Below are 18,572 nucleotides of genomic sequence, written 5' to 3'. Positions count from 1 at the left end.
AAACTTTTAAAAAACATGGGAACATAGTGTCATAGGATGTCATTAGTTTCCAAAGTCAATATTTTACAAGCAGAAGAGGTTTTTTTCATTTTCCTTCCTCCTCTAAAATACTTTTTACTTCTGGGCTGTGAAGCAGGAAACAGAAGAAAAGTGTATTGTAGCTCTGTAAAGGTCTTTCAAAAAGAATGAAGCAATAAAACAATATTTTTCTGTCCTTCATGACACTCCATGGTGGAGCTGCTCTGTAGGTAACTAGATGTCACTGACCTTCTCAAAGCAGGCTGCTTTATACATAAATAAATACATCTGAATGTATTGTCTACTGAATGTAGTCTGAAGTTCTCAGTACTAGATCACAAATAGTGAATTCTGTAGGTGTGATTCAAACTGTCATTAGCAACTGAAAAATACAAAATATATTCCTTTGTATAACATGTACTTGATGTTATAATTGTTAAATTATGTTAAAATATGAGTTTAATGTGATAGAATTGTCAGTTATAATGCCTGTATTTATATAATGAATTACCTGTATTTCCTTTTTTCTAAACATTTAGGAACATTTTGTAGAATAGCAAATTCTAGTATCTCTATATATGTGATTCATCTTTTGTATTATTATATTAGTTTTCTGTATACCTGTGTCTTTTGGCAAATATTTATGCAACTGTTGTTGTCATTCAAAAGTATTAAAAGTTCCACCATAACTTATACACTTATTTTTCGGGGGCAGAGTGCAAGAGCAATCCTACACAACATTTCTGCTTTGTTTCTAATAGTGCAACTATTGCAAATATTCATTTCACTTTATTATATTTGATAGCAGAATCAATTTGCTACTTCCACAAAAACCAAAGTGCCAGTGTTTCTGATCACTCACCCTGAAAATTTTGAATTTAAGAATATTAAGAATTAAAAACAATGGACACTTTTTCTTTTTGTGCAACAGGGAACAAGAGAGACACTTAGCCATCATTGCAGTACTCTTGGTGATGCTTTAAGGAAGGAAAATGATTTTGCTCTCATCATTGATGGTAAATCTCTGAAGTATGCTTTGACATTTGGAGTAAGACAGTATTTCCTGGATTTGGCTTTGTCATGTAAAGCTGTTATTTGTTGCAGGTAAGGTTTACATTATTCTCTCTCCATGCTATTTTTATTGATGTATAAAAATTAAGAATCTGAAGTTATGAAATACAGTCATTCAAGTGAAATATCACTGTAGAGCAGTGTGCAACAGAGTGTACCTGTCAAAGTCATTCAGATTGCATATTTCCAGAAACATAATTTGTAATTCATTGAGAGTAGTCTCAATAAGGTTGAGACACTAATCTTGACCTTGAATTGGTATTACAGTTAACTGCAGGTTTTAGCATACCTAGAGTTGTCTGTAGATCTTTTTGCACAGGATGCTTTTCTGTAAGACGTGGATGACACTGTATAAAAAGTGCACAAAAAGGTACTACTCAGGGTGCTTCTTATTACCCGAAGTTGGTGGAAATGCCTTCTTTAATCATTATTATGCCTGATTATTATCGGGTTCTTTTATACAATTAATGCTTTTATCCTTTTCTGTAAATATCAACTATTACAGCTATAAACTTCCATTGTTCCATTAAAATAAATCAGATTCATCTGAAGAGTCTGTTCAAAATGGAACTATTTTTCTGCTTTGCAAAAGGACAAAGAAAAGGAAGTAATACTACAGTATCCAAATAATCACCAGGTTTCTAGTCTTTCCATCCCTTCTAAAAAGCAATGTCATGCTACCAAGGGATTTTTCAATTAATGTTTTTGTGGTTAAGCTTTGTAGCCATGCTTCAGTCTGAAACAGTTTGAATTCCAAACTAAGGTTTTACTGTTTTTTAAACTGTGAAGTTGCTCTGATGAACAGTTTATACTGTGAATAAACACTTTCCTAATGGCAGTAGTCTTTCTTACAGATAAGTTGGAGTATTGTGTTTGTTCTACCAGGTTGAGTTTGCTTAGTACAGTAACAAGCAGGAAATGCCTGTAGAACTGATCTTTTAAAGCTATATTTCTTTTTCTTCTCTTTCCTTGATTACAAAATATGTTTTATGCTATTTGAAGAGATAATTTTTTTGTTAAACTGTGGCATCATTGAGGAGTATTCTGTACCTAAAGTTGTCTTTTAGTGTTTGCATTCTTGTAAAGAAACAACGAAGTGCAAACAAAAGTCTCTGTTCTAGTAGTATTCTGCCATTTCTTCATTTTACACTTCAATAATTTACTTAGGTCAGTTGGTTTCAATGCGTATCTAGATATATGTCTGACATATTTTGTGGTTGCTTAAAAATTGGCTATGGGTTTAAAACTAAAATACTTGCTCATAACACTCACTGTTTTAATGTGAACATTTTTAATATCCTATATTTTCCAAAAGTCAAAATTCTGCCAAAATGTTTGTTTCTCTTAAATGCTCTGTCTTTAGTAAGAAAAGCTTCATTTCCTTGTTTATGATCTTGAAAATAAAAAGTTTTAAATGGTAGTTTTTAATTAAGGTAAATCACTTTAAAAAAATTTATATCTGTATAATCCAGACTAAACAAAAATGTAATCTCTTTCTTTATCCGTATAAAAGCAGTAAACATCTTGAACTCTCCTTCATTCTAAAAGTACAAATTATATCACTTTCTTTGAAGTTTGCAGGCTGCATTGACTTGTGCAGAAGCATTTATTACCAATGGATTCTTCCTAAGACTAGCTGTAGCACAGATGATGCTGACAAATATTCAGTAGACATTTCTCTTGAAAAAAAATCTGTATATGTTATTAATTTCAAGCAGATGTTTGGCTTAAAGACTTCAGCAAATTGAATTCCAACTCTGTATTGGTTTCAGAGTAATATATGCAAGAAGAATGTTAAATGGGTTATTCTGGAGTAAAAATGTATAGCTAAAAGTGAGCAGAATGAATGAAAAATATTTTTTACTGGTTTCACCATGAATTTGAGGCAGTGACAGTGCCATCTTCCAGCTACCTCTACAACATTGTCTAATAAAGAATTAGGGCACTGTTCCTGAAAAGTTAAAAAGATGAAAAATAAGTACTCAGGTCAGGAATCTTCTGTAGAAGCTGGCTGCAGCAAGTCTTGTACAATTCTCAGCAGCAGAATTCAAATAAAACGTGTACCGAAACATCACAGAAAGATTTTTTTCATATAGATGAATCTTTCAGAAGGACCATTGCCCAGAAACTTTGATCCCAGGTTTTCCATAAGGCTGTACTCATCCCAAGCAGCTTTTTCAGAAGTCCAGTAGTTGTGCTGGCCACTGAATAGTGTGATTACATAGCCACCTTCAATTTGAAGGCAGTATTATTTTTCATTCCTTTTTTAAAAATACATTTTAAAACAGTTCTCTGTAACACACTTGGTAAAGTGACTTCCTCAACACAGAATCCTCTTTCAGCTTTTCAGGTAGTCCAAAGTTCAGAAATGTTGTTTTTTATAAATTTTGCTGTGAATGTGCTTCTAGCATACACCCTTAAAGGGCAATAATAAGACCACGTCACTGACTAGGATGTTAATTGGCCTGAGTTTATTACCTTTTCACAGAATATAAAGTATGTTTTAAAAGCACTTTCATTTGAAAGTCCTGTATTAAACCTGTCTCTTTTTTTAATCCCTTAGGGTGTCACCACTTCAAAAATCTGAAGTTGTAGAAATGGTTAAAAAACAAGTTAAGGTAGTAACTCTAGCAATTGGTGATGGAGCAAATGATGTCAGTATGATACAAACAGCACATGTTGGTGTTGGTATCAGTGGGAATGAAGGTCTACAGGCTGCTAATTCTTCAGACTATTCAATTGCTCAGGTAAGTCATTACACTGCAAAATACTACAATAAAATATTTTAAAATATGATTAATATTTGTGTATGTATGTTTTAATTGTATGTTTGTTCATTTTTCATGTTTTTTGCAGTTCAAGTATTTGAAGAACTTGCTGTTGGTTCATGGAGCCTGGAATTATAACAGAGTAGCTAAATGCATCCTGTATTGTTTCTACAAGAATATAGTCCTTTATATTATCGAGGTAATTTTACAGTACATGAAATGTTACTTCTTGAAAGTAAAATCTTATTTTTGAGCTTTTGGTTATTTTATATGATTTTACAGAAGTATTTTAACTGTAAATAAATTCCTACTTGTACTGAATCTTAAAAACTTTAATAAATTGATTAATATTATTTTTTGTTTATTTTAAGCAACCCAGTTGTTTTAAAAATGCATAATAAATAATAGTACCAAATGTGTTTATAATATTGCAAGCTTATTAAAATGCTGTACACATAACATCATTGCAGTAATTAAGGAGTCTAGTTACAAGTTTGTCTTTAATTTACCCGGAGATGTGTGTGCTTCAGTTCTCCACGCTGGTGTCAGGGACTGTCAGGTTCACAATCTGAAGCCTTTTCAAAGGTCTCTGTTGCACTGTAGGGTGTTGCTGTTCAGAGCAGTGCTCAGGATTTTACAGACAGGTTTAGTTCTCCTCTTGGGTACCTTTCACTTGCTAAATAGGGTGACTGTGCATCTTCAGGCAGAACAGGGATACTTTCCTGAAAGTAGCTGACCTCGTTTTTTCACCTGGGATTTTAAGGACTGAAATCTTGTGAAAAATACAGTGGACTGTGTTATAATAAATGTACATTTTATTGGTAGGTATGGTTAAAACAGAATGTATAATTATAGTTTTCACTACCTTCATGACCACAAAGCAACCATAAAGTTTTGAACATATTTTTAAATAAATTTTTAAAGCTTCTCTCTCCCCTCCCCTTCTTTTCTTCCAACAGCTGCTGTATCTTTTATAATCAAATATGTATAGAGAGTAATTAAATTTATAATGGATGATTCAAACTTTATATTCACAATGAAACTTTGGGTTAAAAATGTGGAAAAAATGAAATTTTTGAAAATCTTGACCACAAAACAAATTTTATAAATAGTCTTACATATTTTTACATTAATGGGGTTAACAGATACTCTTTACATTTTCATAGGGGGTTTTTTAATTTATTTTCAAATTAGTATCTTAAACTTGCAAAGTATTTAATTTTACTGGAAGAAAATGCCTTATTTCTGTTAAACCTGATGTAAACATTAGATTAGTATTTCAATTTTTTATACTTATTTATGTGTCCTTACTCATTGCAAAATTTGAAAATACTTTAAATTAATTTTTATGTACAGAAGTTGTAGCCCAAAGAGTGCGGTTTTCTTACCATATTTTTACATTTTCTAAATTTCCTCTTTTTTCTCTCCTTACTGTGTTATTACTGCAAATAGATTTCTATCTAAGTAGCAGCAAGTTTGTAGCCTGTTTAGAAAAATATAAAGTAGGAAGCTATAGAAAAGGCAAGTTCACTAAAGATCCTTTCTTGCTTAGAAGTGGCAGACTTTAGATTCTGTATTTCAAAGGCTGGATATCTACTTACATGATCAGACTTCCCAAAGTACTGATCAGCAGTAGCTCTAGAAGTATTTGAAAAAAAACGCTATTGATGCATACTTTGTTTATAGAAAGCATACAAAAGTTAGCTTTAGAACACATTAACTTATTTTTCTTATATTACTGTCATTATCACCTACAAACATATTGTAAATTTATAACTTAAATCTGATATAAATATCCCACTATATGTATTTTTTTGAGAAAGGAAGTTAAATGCAGGCTAGAGAGATCATAGTCTAAAGATCAAAAGGCTTGGATTTTATGAACAGGTAGTCTCTTCCTCCTGAGCAGATGGAAAGGCAAAAGAGATCATTTTGGTATGAGTTCTTATGACCCTTTATATATAATGCATGCAAGCATTTTGCCATATATACCTTCTCTGGAAGACAAAATTAATTCTATTTGAATTCCTGTACATCCAACGTTTGTCAGCTCAGAAAACTTTTCAGAGATGTTAATAGCTCATGTCAATACTGTGAGTGAATGGGCAGAAATTCATCATTGAATGTCTCTAGAAAGGACAACTGCCGGTCTTGAATCTCTCTTTTCAGTTTTTTGTACAGATCAGGCGTGGGAGCAGAGAGCTCAATGAGTATTTGTAAGCTGCTGCTTAATATGCAGAAATGCTACATCAGGAAAACTTCTGTGAGGCTTTTGTGGCCACACCTCCTCTTTCTTGGAGTTTTTAGAAAGTAGTACTGTGAAAGGCATGCCTAAAAGTTACTTCAAAAAGGTTTCCTTTTATTCTGACAATAACTAAAATACCTTTACTTAATAGATGGGTATCCTATTTTTTAATGTCTGCTCTGTACTAATCAAGAAAGTAATGGAAAATATTCCATTTAATCTAAAATACAGGCTTTATTCTAGGCATTTATGGGCTGATATGAAATTGATGTCAATTGGTTTCTTAGTTCAGTTCAGAAAATGGTAAATGTCTACAGTAATACTCAGGCACAGTGATCAGTGCCTATTGACGCTAAATGTTTTTCTACTCTGTCTTGATGCAATAGCTGTTTAAATATGGCCCTCATCTTTTGTGTAGGACTAGTCACAATGACTTGAGAGGTTATATTCTGATGTATTATTCTAAATTGCAAGCGAAAACTCTGAATCTTTAATAGACCACAACTGTGCTTTATTAAGCCTGTACAGAGCATCACACTCATGTAGGAAATGCCTTAAGTCTCATAATTATTTTGGAGAGGCTGTCATTACTTTATAATGGTGGTTGAGATTGATCTCATTATTGAGAACTCCTTTTTGGATTGATTTTAGTTTTATAATTACCATTACTGTGTACATTTTATAGTTAAACTGTTCATTTTATAAAGTTATGTAAATCACCCTTTGACATCAGAGGAACAAAATTTTCCTATGCCTACTTCTCATTTGATCTAATAATACCTAGTAATAATGTAAAATAACAGATTCATATTAAATAAGAAAGGATTTACAATTTTAAACGATGAGATTTAATTTTTACCCAACATGAATCATCAAATAAAAAAGTAAAAGACCAAGACAAGCAGAAAAAACAGATGTGTGAAGTTGAGATTTAAATTTCAGTCACAGATGTTTTAACATGCCTGTTTGTAGCAATTTAAGTGATACTATGAAAATAATTATTAAGTAATTAGAGCTGTAATGACTTATTTAAATTCATAAAGTTTGGATGATGGGGAGGTTATTTTCCCTGTCCCCCAAGGTCTTTTCTTCCCACTACTGAGTTACCCACTTTCCGCTGTTCATATCCATAACTGGAATTTACCGTTTTGTTCCTGATTTTCTTTGCCTGACATATCAGATGAATAGCCGTGATCATACTGAGACCCATCTAATGCACAGCCCCAAACATAAGCAGGCTTCCTGCGCATGCTTACACTGGGTCTGAGCTGCACTGTTCAGCGGCTGTGCTTCATTATGACATGGCTTACTTGAGGTGGACAAACTACACAGGGTTCAGTTTGAAACACACACAGCAGAAAGTGACTGTGCTCATGCCCACGTTTTTGCATTACATGGTTAGAAAACTTAGAGATACAAGGATCTGTGTTGAGGTCCGTCTCATTTCAGACAGGCTGGGGACCTAAACCTTTCCATTTCAATAGAAGATTTTGTAGCCGTTGAACTACAGAATGGTCTGAATTTTCACTGCCTGTTTGCATATATATTCTAAAATACTTTTTAAGAACACCAGTCACCTGTCCTTCTGTAAATGGGAGCTGGATTAGTAATTTGAGTTGTTAGAGTAGGACCTATACACCCTAAAAGAGAAACGTTTGAGTATGCTCCTAAATTAATATCATGTACAACATCCTAAAAACTTGTTTTGCAGGTACAGCTGCCTTATCATCCATTGTAACTAGGATGAAGCACACTTGTCTCTGAATAAATTGCCCACTGCAGAGCAAGTGTGTCTTTTCATTCTCACTATTAATAATGTACTAAGCTTCATATTACTTTTTTCATATACGGTTAAGAGTGTAATTTTCTAGGGCCCAAGATTCAAAAGCTAAGGCAAATAGCTGGGTTATTTTCCTCCTGTCTTGCAGTTTGAGATGAGGGCTGTATTTGTCCTTTGTCTTTTCTTTTTTCACCTTTTAGATCTTTTAATTTTGAGCCACTGTTGTTTGAGCCAGTTGTTCTTAATGTGACCATTCAAATACTATCTTGTAAATAATATAAAATCAATGTTTCTGCTTAGATACTGAAGTTATATATCTGATATTCCACTAAACAGTAGTGTTTCTACTAGAGATCACTGCTTTTAGCCACATTGAAAGCTTTCTTCTTCATCGTCTTTTTTAATAGATTCCATAAGAACTTCAGAACTTAGAGATGCTGCCAAATTTCATCTCTCTTTAGTGTGCATCTAGACCTCTGACCAAGATATATTTCAGTCCCTTATTACACTAGAATGAACTAAAATGCTTGTAACTTGCATGCTTTCTTTAGAAGAAAGTAAATGCTAGTATTTCAGGAAGTCAATATTACACCTTAAAGGTTTTCTTTACAATTTTATAGTAAAACTGTTTTCAATTTAGATACCTTGAAAATTCTAACTTAAATTCTGTACAAAATAAACTGAAAGCAACATTCCATTATAAATTAAAATTTTATCCTAAATTCTTGCTTTGCTTTGTTAAAAGTCACTCCAAAACATTTCCAAGTGTTGCTTAGCATAATTTACCTGTAAGAGCAGTCAACATGTGGAATAGATACAGGGTATATATTTAGGCCTTTCATTTAAAATTAGCGTTTTAGAACACTTTGCCTGCTAGTTAAATCACAGCAGAATGTTAATGTCTTTTCCATATACTCCTTGGTTATGAAGGGTCAAGTCTATGTGTACTTGTGGTCTTTTATTTTCTTCCTAGAGAGTGATACTTTTCTTAACTCTATGTGAAATTACCAGCAATAAGATGTGCACATATTTATGACCAGCTACTGAGTCATGTATTTTCCACCACCCTAACCCTTTCAAATCAGTATTTCTAAAATTTACTCTAGTATTTGATACAAACAAGGGAAAAAAGCATCAATTGTACTGATGTTGAGTGCGTAATTAGTTATTCTGTAAAGCACAATTGCTTATTTACTCATCTTGCACCCTTACACTCAGCAACTGAGAAACAGCTGCCAACAAATGTCTGCTAAATCCATCACAAATCATAATTCGTATTTTGAAAGTCAAAAATCAAAATACAGAAGAGCTGATAAAAATCTGATTCAGCTGAAATAAAGTAATTCCATTGTCTTTTCAGCATATAGTCTGAAATGTTAGGAAATTGTACTTGTTGCACTTAAATCTACCAAGGTAAAAAAATTTAGCATTATAAGACTTTGGAAAATCCAGGGTATTCTCTCTTTCTGTATTGCAGCCTTGAACAGTCATGACTTTGTATTCAATTTTGTTTTAATAAGTGGTCACCAAAAAAAACATTTATCTGTTGACCAAATAGCAATTTTGGCTGGATTTTACGTCCCATTTTTAGTGTTAATAGTTGCCAAATTCAGGAGATTTTCCATCTCAAAGTAGTCACAAACATGTTCAGGCATTGCACCACATGATTAAAAAAAAAAAAAAATCTGAGTTTGGTCATGGAATCCAGTCACCTGGAGGCCAGCCTGGGTACATACTGATAACCACACATATTAATTGTAGCAATTCATGCTTCTTTAATGACGTTCAATGAAATGTGAACTGTAAGAAAGCAGCATCTAAAAATTCACTTGAAAAACATGAGTCTTAAATGAAGTAGAATGTTCAGATGATTTTGACTTGTCTTACCTAAGAGCTTACATTTGTCCTAGACAATATAGTTTCAGTGTAATAAAGATTCATCAGGTGTGCTGTTTCCCCACTTAGTCATTGAACTAATACAAGGATGAGGAAGTAGGAGAAAGTAGATATGCTTCATGCTATGCTGAAAAACATTAGAAAATATGTTACCATACCTTTCAAATTAAATTTATTTTCTTTTAACCTTTTAGCAAAAAATGATAATACTTGCGCAGTTAAAGAGATGTCCGCTTCACTCTCTAAAGTACCCTGTAGCTAAGTTAGTGCTTCTTAACTAAGTAGTTCTACTTTAGTGCTCTGATACAGCCTAATCCTTTCATGAGTAAGTAGTTTTTAAGTTCCAAACAGCAGCTTAATCTATGAATTCTTAGTCAAGTTTGCTAACAATGGTAAGACAGTGACTACTAATCTGTAGATTCCCCCTTCACTAGCCCATATTTCTCAGAATTTTTATTTCATTAAGAATTTAGTGAGCTTAAATCACTCTGAAAACCTTAAAGAACCTGACCTTTCTTCTGAAAACAGCTACCTCCTTTGAATGTTTTCCTATTTACATGGAACTGCTCACGTATCTGACTAGATTGCCCACAACTATCTGTTCTTGATTGAAAGTTGGGTTTATCATTAATTTTTTCATATGGGTTTAAACCAAAACATTTTCAACTGTGTTGTAGGAGGTATCCCTTTTTGTGAAGCTGAGGAAAAATCTGTTTATTGTACCTTGCAAGACATTTGAGTAATACACAGTTCTAATCTTTTGCAGGTCTGGTTTGCATTTGTCAATGGCTTTTCTGGACAAATTCTTTTTGAAAGATGGTGTATAGGTCTTTACAATGTGGTAAGATAATTTATGTGCCTTTAGTTGCATTTAACCATGAATGTTTCTTGAGTAAGCAATCTTTAAGCAAATCCTTGCCTCTAAAATTTTGCAATCTTTTCTTTTTAAACCATCTACTAGATGTTTACAGCAATGCCTCCTCTAACTCTTGGAATATTTGAGAGATCCTGCCGAAAAGAAAACATGCTGAAATACCCTGAGTTATACAAGACTTCCCAAAATGCACTGGACTTTAACACTAAGGTAGATCTTGGTAAAAATCAAACATAACAAAGCAAAAATTCATAGAAATTCAGTATAGTTACCCTTTTTGTTCTACACTGCTTATCATTAAAAATGGAGGGGATTTTTATTACTACTATTTCCGGGTGTACACTTGTACAGATCAGATATATATACACATATGATTTGTGTATATATATATACACACATATATAAAACTATATATGTTTACTCTATATATATATATATTATTTTAATATACTATATATTAATATATATTATTTAATATATATATTTGTGTGTATAGGTATACATATATATAGAAAATATATTTTTAATTTTTAAATATATATGTATATTCATTTTTACCAAGTATGGAAGTGTACTACAAGGATTTTGTTTTTTCAGTCCTTTTTGTATTTTTTCCCCTGCTGTTAATAGAGCTGTCTTCTCTAGGCAGAAGTGATTAGACCTCACTGTCGCTGGGCTGTATGTATTTGTACTGTTATATGGAAATGGATTACTGAAGTCTGTGGAGAATGTTGCAGAGGACAATAAGAACTGTCACTAGATTTGTAGAGGGAGGGACATGGCACTATTCTTCGCCAATTTGGAGTTGTGATTTTATGGTTTAATTTTGAGTTTTGGGAAAAAAATACTTGGAGTCAAGAATGTGTCAGTGTGGATCAAAAGGAATCTGAGGCTACTTTTGCTTGGAAATGGTATTCATCTAGGGAGACTAGCATTAATAGTAAAATGATGTAGGACTCTTTAATACATAAAATACACAAAATTCCTACAGTATTACTGATAAATAATCTCTTTTAAAAACCTAAATTATACTTGTACCTGCACCTGTGATTTCATGAATATTTGACTTCTGTAAGAGTTCCTTTTGATTTTTTGTAAATATAATTGTGACATTTCAAGTAATGTCATTTTATGTTGAACTTGGGGACATTTTCAATATATCCTTGAATTAACAATGCCTACATGTGATGGTGTGTAGTAGATGTGCAGAACTGATACAGCATAATTAGCTCTTATATCTGTTGCACTTGTGCTGTACAGCTGGAGTTACCCCAATATATATATCATTATTTGCCTAAACTATCTTTGTTCACTGAAGCAGATGAGATTTTTCTCCTTCGTCATTTAATCCCTTCACCTACAAAAGTCAACCTGAAAGCTGTAAGGACACTAGGTAGCAGAATCTCTTGTGTCCCTGTGAATGCTTTTCAAATACGAGTCTTTTCATGGTCCCATAAAAACAGACACTTTTGTGTTATGATAGTTTTAATAAATAGTGTAAGTATGAGTTGCAACAGTTGTTTTTTCTGTTTTAAAATAAGCTTTTAATTTTTTTTTAATTGCACACATGTATTGTTGACCTAATTGGAAATTCTGTGGCTGTTCCCATACAAACATTTGCTATGGGTAAACGTCTACAAACTCACCAGCTACAAAATTCCCACCTATATAAGTTGAATAGTTGGTGTTAAAGATTTGGAAACATTACTGCCTTGAATATTGATGCAGATATTTGTTATGGTAAAAGGGATCAAAGGTTATGAGGTCATGACAGAGGTTAAAGGATTAGCATGGGACAAAAAGAATTGGTCAGGAAAATGGAAAAGTAGAACTAATTTTTCTTGCACCCACCTGTGCTTTCTGTCAAATAAAAACTTCTGGTAATGACATAGCAAGAAGGAGAGACAAAGGTTAATGAGTAGCACAAGTTTAAATGTGCAAAGTATTGGAGTGTAAATTGGACCATGCAACCTAGTGTAGCTGTATAATCTAACAAAAGACATTGAGACATTGTGGAAAATGTGAGACAGGCAACTTAATTTCAGTAGTTTGAACACCTTAACGCTCAAGATACACATCAGTCATTTACAATAAAAGTCATAACAGTCAAAAGCATTGTTAGTGAAAAAAACATAATTGCCATACTGAAGGAAATGAGCTGCATATTTTTTATTAAGTCTTTTTATGTCATGAAGCAATATATTATGGAAAGCATTAATAGAGTGTTTATTCTTAAACGTAATACAATTCTTTGCACAAGGCATCTTTTACAAATGAAAATAAGTTTGAAAGTAAATCTTCAATTGTTTAGCAAATACATTAAAGGAATTATGATCAATAGTCATAATATATATATGATCAAATTTTGTTCCTCAAGAATGGAGTATGTAAGGAGAAATTTAAGGAAGAAACTGATAATTTTTTGAATCCTTTTTTAATTCCTTTTTGTGTGGAAACATATAGGTTAGGCATATGTGTAACTCAGGTTTTAATTTTTCTACTATCTAAATTTCTTCTAATGCAAATTATAAAATGCAACTAGATGCAAATTATAAAATAAAATAAAACTAAATGCAAATTATAAAAGCTAGAGTCCTTTTTAATTCCCCACTTAGAATGTAGCAATCATTCAAGCTGTCTGGTTTAGTTTAATTTTTCTGACAATATTCCCATATGTCTATATTTTAATTTCCCTTCTGAATTGAAATTAAAAGGAGGACATAATACACACCTTTTTTCAAAGCATAAAAATAAACAAATGACCCATGAAGAGCGAAGAGGCAGAAAGTGCCTGTCAGTTATATTACTTCACAGTGGTGGCCTAACAAAAACACATTTTGTGAATCTAACACACAGATAAAAAGAAAGGTCAGGGTTCACAGAGCTAGTTTATTGCAAATGGTTCTCATGGATTTTCTGTTTTCTCTTTCTTAGGTTTTCTGGGTTCATTGTTTAAATGGCCTCTTCCACTCATTCATTCTGTTTTGGTTTCCACTAAAAGCCCTCCAGCATGGTAGGTATTATGAAAAATAAAAATATAAATGTTGAAAAGTACAAAATTTCAAAATATTATCTTTTTTCTAAGGGAAGCTTTATAAATACTAACAGTTCAGTGTGATTAAATTTCAAGATATCATTTCTAGAACTAAACCAGATGCCATATAGGTAAAATGTTTTATTTAAGATCTGTGTCAAAACAGGAATAATATTATGTACATATACATTTAACTATCTCAGTAATTGTGTAAACTGAAACGAGATGGAGAAAAAAAGAGATTGCTATTTAATTACGCTAATTTTTATAAAATAAGCTACCACGGTAAATACCTACAAGATCCTAAAACACTGCTATCCCTTGTATTATCTCTTACATTTTGTCAGCATTTATTTTTATTTTATATACATTCTGTCCTGTTACTTCAAGGCCATACTGACCTGCTAGTTTATATTTCTATGGGTCGGATTGTGGCAGAGGAGCAGGACATCTTGGGCAGCTCAGTCCTGTCCATCTTCTAGTTCAACTGTTGTATATGTACTTGAGCTGCAGAAAGAAGTGAGATGGTTGAGAGGAAAGTGGTGTTAATTGAAGGAAATTTGAAAACACTGCTTCCACTTTTTGGGAATGTTTGGGGCTGGAAGTGTGGGGTTTGGTTTGGTTTGTTTCCAGTTTGTGGGGAGAAAAAAAAAAAAAGCAAGTGTGTACCTTGCAGCTTTTCTGAAAATTAGTCTGTTCTCAGTTTTATGCATGTAGCCAAGAAGTCTGCCCTGGCATAGGGGACAGAAATGTTCTCATGGACATTTTGAAACTGCTGAGACTAGATAGTGAGACTTGTGCCCCAAAAGGTTAAGAGAAAAACACTCAGTGACTCCTAATGGGTAAAGGGAGGTATGTGACAGCCTATTTTCTCTGAAAGGCCACTCACATCACACTGAATGTGAGTTCAGTGGCAACAGTTTGCATTGGAGACATTTAGACAGCCCAGAATAATGAGATTCCCTAAATGTCAGTGCTTATTCTAAAACCATAATCTCAAATTCAAACTGAAACCCTTGTTCAAAGCTGTAGTCAATCCATGTGAGAGGTTTATGCATTACACCATGGCTAAGTGTTTAATGAGTGTCTGTGGTGATGCAGAGTAGTTCATGTGTGAAAGGCAGAGACACCTGTACAAGCACTTGTGAGAACTCAGCCTTCTTGGCCCACAAACCCTGGGCTAGAACTGTCTTGCTGGCAGGTGGTCTCTCTGAGTCCAAACAAATTGCCTGCTGCCTTTCCCTTTCATTGCTAGAGAAAGGATTGGTAAGGGAACAGAATTGGGACCTGGGGGAATTGTGTACATCATGAGTTGGTATAATTAGTACCTGGCATGGGACTGGTGGTGCACAGAGTTTTGCATTAAGGAGATACAAGTCCAAAATAAGCTATAATATTAATTAAATCACTGGTGTCTGTGTGTATAAAGAGGAAAGGGAAATAATGCTCTTAGTTTCCTAAGGAGTACCAAAGCCAGGAACTTTTGAGAACAGGTGCCTGCTTCCACCTTCTCTTAGCAAAGAACAGGTGCAGGTAGATCCTGAAATATGAAAGGTACAGCTCAGCTTTGTGCATTAGAGTGCTGAATCCCAGCACTCTGGCTGGTGGAAATTGACTCTGGGAAATAGACTTAGCTGCCTTCCTATTCCTCTGTCTTATTCTCATTATGCTCTTTACTGCTAGGTATATTTTGTAAAGCAGTGCAATGCATCAGTTACCAGGTATTTATTAGAATGTTGAAAACCAAATCTTGAAGATGATTAAAAGCTCTTGGAGCCCTTCTCTTGGTCAAATTCTCCTGTTTAGTCTTGGTCTTGCTTGTCCACCTGTTTCTTATCTGTAAGAAGAAAGTTTCGAATTGCATATGTCATAGTAAAGTCTATCAAGAAATACGTAATCAGAGAATAAGTATGGATCTGTAAGAATTGTTTGTCAGAATTGGCTCCATGGGACCTTACCATTGTACAGTACGCAAAATTTATGCTCCATGTACTGTCATGTGGATACAAAAAGTGACACATAGATCTTTGCAGAAGCTTCTTTGGATGCAGCTTTGTCAACATAAGTGGCAGAAGCCTAACTTACGTGTACTAGTAAATTCACCAGGTGCACCCTCTTTTGTATAATCTTTAAAATAAGCTATGGTCTCAGCTCTTTTCTTTTCAGGCTTCAGCTGCTGTAGTTCTTGGTGTGGTAGTCTGTCCAGGGACAAAGTTAAGTAGGGGAAGTGTCAGAAATGCAACCAGTGTCACTGAGTTAAGGATGCAGCCATTGTGAGCTCCTCATCATGGAATGGGAGACAGCTAGGTTAAGGAGGACTTCTATTCTAATATTTCTGTGTGAAGTTGTCCCCTGCTGTCTCTTCCAGAATATCAGTAAATAGATCATTTTTTTTCTGTGTTATACTGTCTTCATAAGTCCTGAAAAGCTTTTAGAGAGGAGCATTCTTCATCCAGAACCAAAATAGATTCAATTTCAAGCATATATAAAGATGTTATGAGAGGTGGAAAAACATTTAACGCAAATATGAAAACATACTTAATTAGCAGTGTTTCATATACCATCCAGCTGAGGTACTGAAATATAAGTGTTTCCAGCTACAGGTCATTTTTATCAGCATTTATCACCATTTCTGTCACCTTCTTCTTTCCAGGCCAATCAGGGGAGTTATAAATCCATCGCTCAATGCCCCACACAGAAAAATACCTTTATTCTTCTCTTTCCTCCAATACAGCTTTTTAAAAAATCCTTCTTTGTTAATATTTTCTTTTTTAATTGTCTTTTGCTTTTGTCCTTGCTTGCTATATGCACAGCATTTTGATTACTCTGTATAATGCAGTAAAAAGCAGCATCTCAGCAGTTAGAACCTCTACTGCAGAGTGTTACAGTTTAGTTGGTTTAGTTGCAGTATATGATCAACCTTGAATGCTAAAAGCATTTCCAAATTGAATACGTGAAAATGTAGCCACCTCTACTTTTACTTGAGAATGAGGAATTTCCTCATAATTCAGTTGTCGGTTATCCCATGTCTAAAAAGAAATTTGACAGAACTGGGATCAGAAAAGCCTATGCTGTAAAAAAAGCCATGAATTTCTGATAAATTATAGAATCCTAAACTTAGGAAACATGTGGTTTTTATGAAAATATGTTTTTTTATGAAAATGTGTCTCTTGAGAGCTCTGACTCTGCATAACTGATGTGTGTGTGTTTCCATATGTGCTAAATGGATATGTACTTATATGGATCCACATATTTGAGTTGGGTAAATTTTGAACATTTTATGAATGACAAACATCTCAAGAATTTAAACTGAGTGTATTTTGTATTTTTACTAAAGTTGGATTCAGAAATATAGATATGAGCAAAGATAAGTTTCCATACCAAAAATAACAGAATTCATAAAAATCTGACTCTAAGCTTTCTGCTTACTTATATGTTATAGGCAATATATACTGTAGCCATTGTATTTCACATCTTTCTGAAGATAAGATTCTATATCCCTGATATTAAGAGAAACTCTTAATTGCACTGCTACTGAATACAAAGCTGGTCTTACTGGTATGTGGTGTCACAAAAAGTTCCTGTTTCCTGCATAATCTCTGAAGTCACTGAAAATTTTAGAGTGCTAAACATGATACAAGTTTCATGTTCAGTGCAGTTCAAGATGAAATCTATTAGTACCCTGTAGAAAGTGCTATTGTCTCTTTTGAATCAAAATTAAGATCATATATAGTGTCTTTGTAGATGTTTAATTGTTTTTATTTTAATCTATTTCCTTTTCCAGGTACTGTATTCGGCAATGGCAAAACTTCTGATTACCTGCTCCTGGGTAACACTGTATACACTGTAAGTCTATATGGGCTCTAACTATTTCAAAGACATGGTGCTACTATTACTGTTCTCTTCATGGAAGACTGAATTCAGTGCAGTGCCTTAAGTGCCTAAGAGTAAGAAATGGCTCTTGAATGAGTCTTTGAGAAGTTTTAAAGTGCACTTTGTGTTCTAATTCCCATTTTTAAAACAAAGCAGTTCAATAAAGATGCAGAAGATACATTTGTCCTTTACTGTAAACTTTCTGGTTTTTAAACAATGGGAATTATAATTCCCTAACTATCATGCTTATTAATTTAGTTTAAGTTCTTGCATTTATGAAATCTCAAGTTATTGATTATAGAAGTGATTTGTGGACTTCCGAAGACACGGCCCTGTTCTCTCTCTCTTAATTTATCATGAGGCCTTAAAAGAGACATTGAGCCATATTGAACAAAGGTTGTGGGATGCCGTTTCAGAGGCAATCAAACCACCAGAACTGCACCTGATCCATACCTAACAGTAAACTTCTCTTGCTCTCATAGATACTAGTCATTATGGGGTTTTTCCTTTAAACGTTCATCTCCTAGAATAAATTAGTAAAGCTAAATATGTGCTTTTTACTTACTAGATATGGACATTACTCAATAGCAGGTTTTCCAAGATCTCTCTTAGAAGCAAAATTAGATTTATGCTTACTGTCCTCTGTTCTTCAATGTTAAAAGTTTATTAATTTTTCAAGTTCCTTTCAAGTTCCTCCTGTTGGCAGGTACAAAAAAGAAATTAATTCTTCCATTAAAGTAAGGGGGCTGTAATATGAATTCACATCAAAATCACTTCTTTGGGGAATAAGGAAACATCATAACTGAAATAAAAGGAAAATATTCTAGACACGTGCTAAAACAGAGGTCACAATGCTGCTCAATTCTGCAACTGGTTTTCAACTAAGAGAGCTGAGACTTGACTATCTTGAGAGGTTAATTTCTTGCTACTAATCTGCAGAATGGTCAAGAATGTCCCAAAAAAACTATTTTCCTACACTTCAAGATAAAAGTCTGGGGAAATACAGAAGTTGC

At 33.6% G+C, this 18,572-nt stretch overlaps 1 protein-coding gene across 6 annotated transcripts in view; it reads left to right on the top strand.

Moving 5' to 3' along the window:
* The window catches only part of ATP8A1 (ATPase phospholipid transporting 8A1), a 96,718-nt gene that overhangs the window by 59,637 nt on the left and 18,509 nt on the right, over window positions 1–18,572 (top strand). For all 6 annotated transcript variants that reach the window (XM_083861739.1, XM_083861738.1, XM_083861737.1 and 3 more), the window contains 7 exons: window positions 950–1,122; window positions 3,653–3,836; window positions 3,946–4,056; window positions 10,545–10,619; window positions 10,740–10,862; window positions 13,587–13,665; window positions 17,471–17,532. In XM_083861739.1, the coding sequence (XP_083717865.1) occupies window positions 950–1,122; window positions 3,653–3,836; window positions 3,946–4,056; window positions 10,545–10,619; window positions 10,740–10,862; window positions 13,587–13,665; window positions 17,471–17,532 (807 nt within the window). The remainder of the gene's footprint in view (window positions 1–949; window positions 1,123–3,652; window positions 3,837–3,945; window positions 4,057–10,544; window positions 10,620–10,739; window positions 10,863–13,586; window positions 13,666–17,470; window positions 17,533–18,572) is intronic.

The sequence above is a fragment of the Zosterops lateralis genome (genome assembly GCF_965231275.1).
Source record: "Zosterops lateralis genome assembly, chromosome: 5".
NCBI classification, from domain to species: Eukaryota; Metazoa; Chordata; class Aves; order Passeriformes; family Zosteropidae; genus Zosterops; species Zosterops lateralis.
Note: the sequence above shows the minus strand (reverse complement) of the source record. Positions and strands in the feature narration are given on the sequence as shown.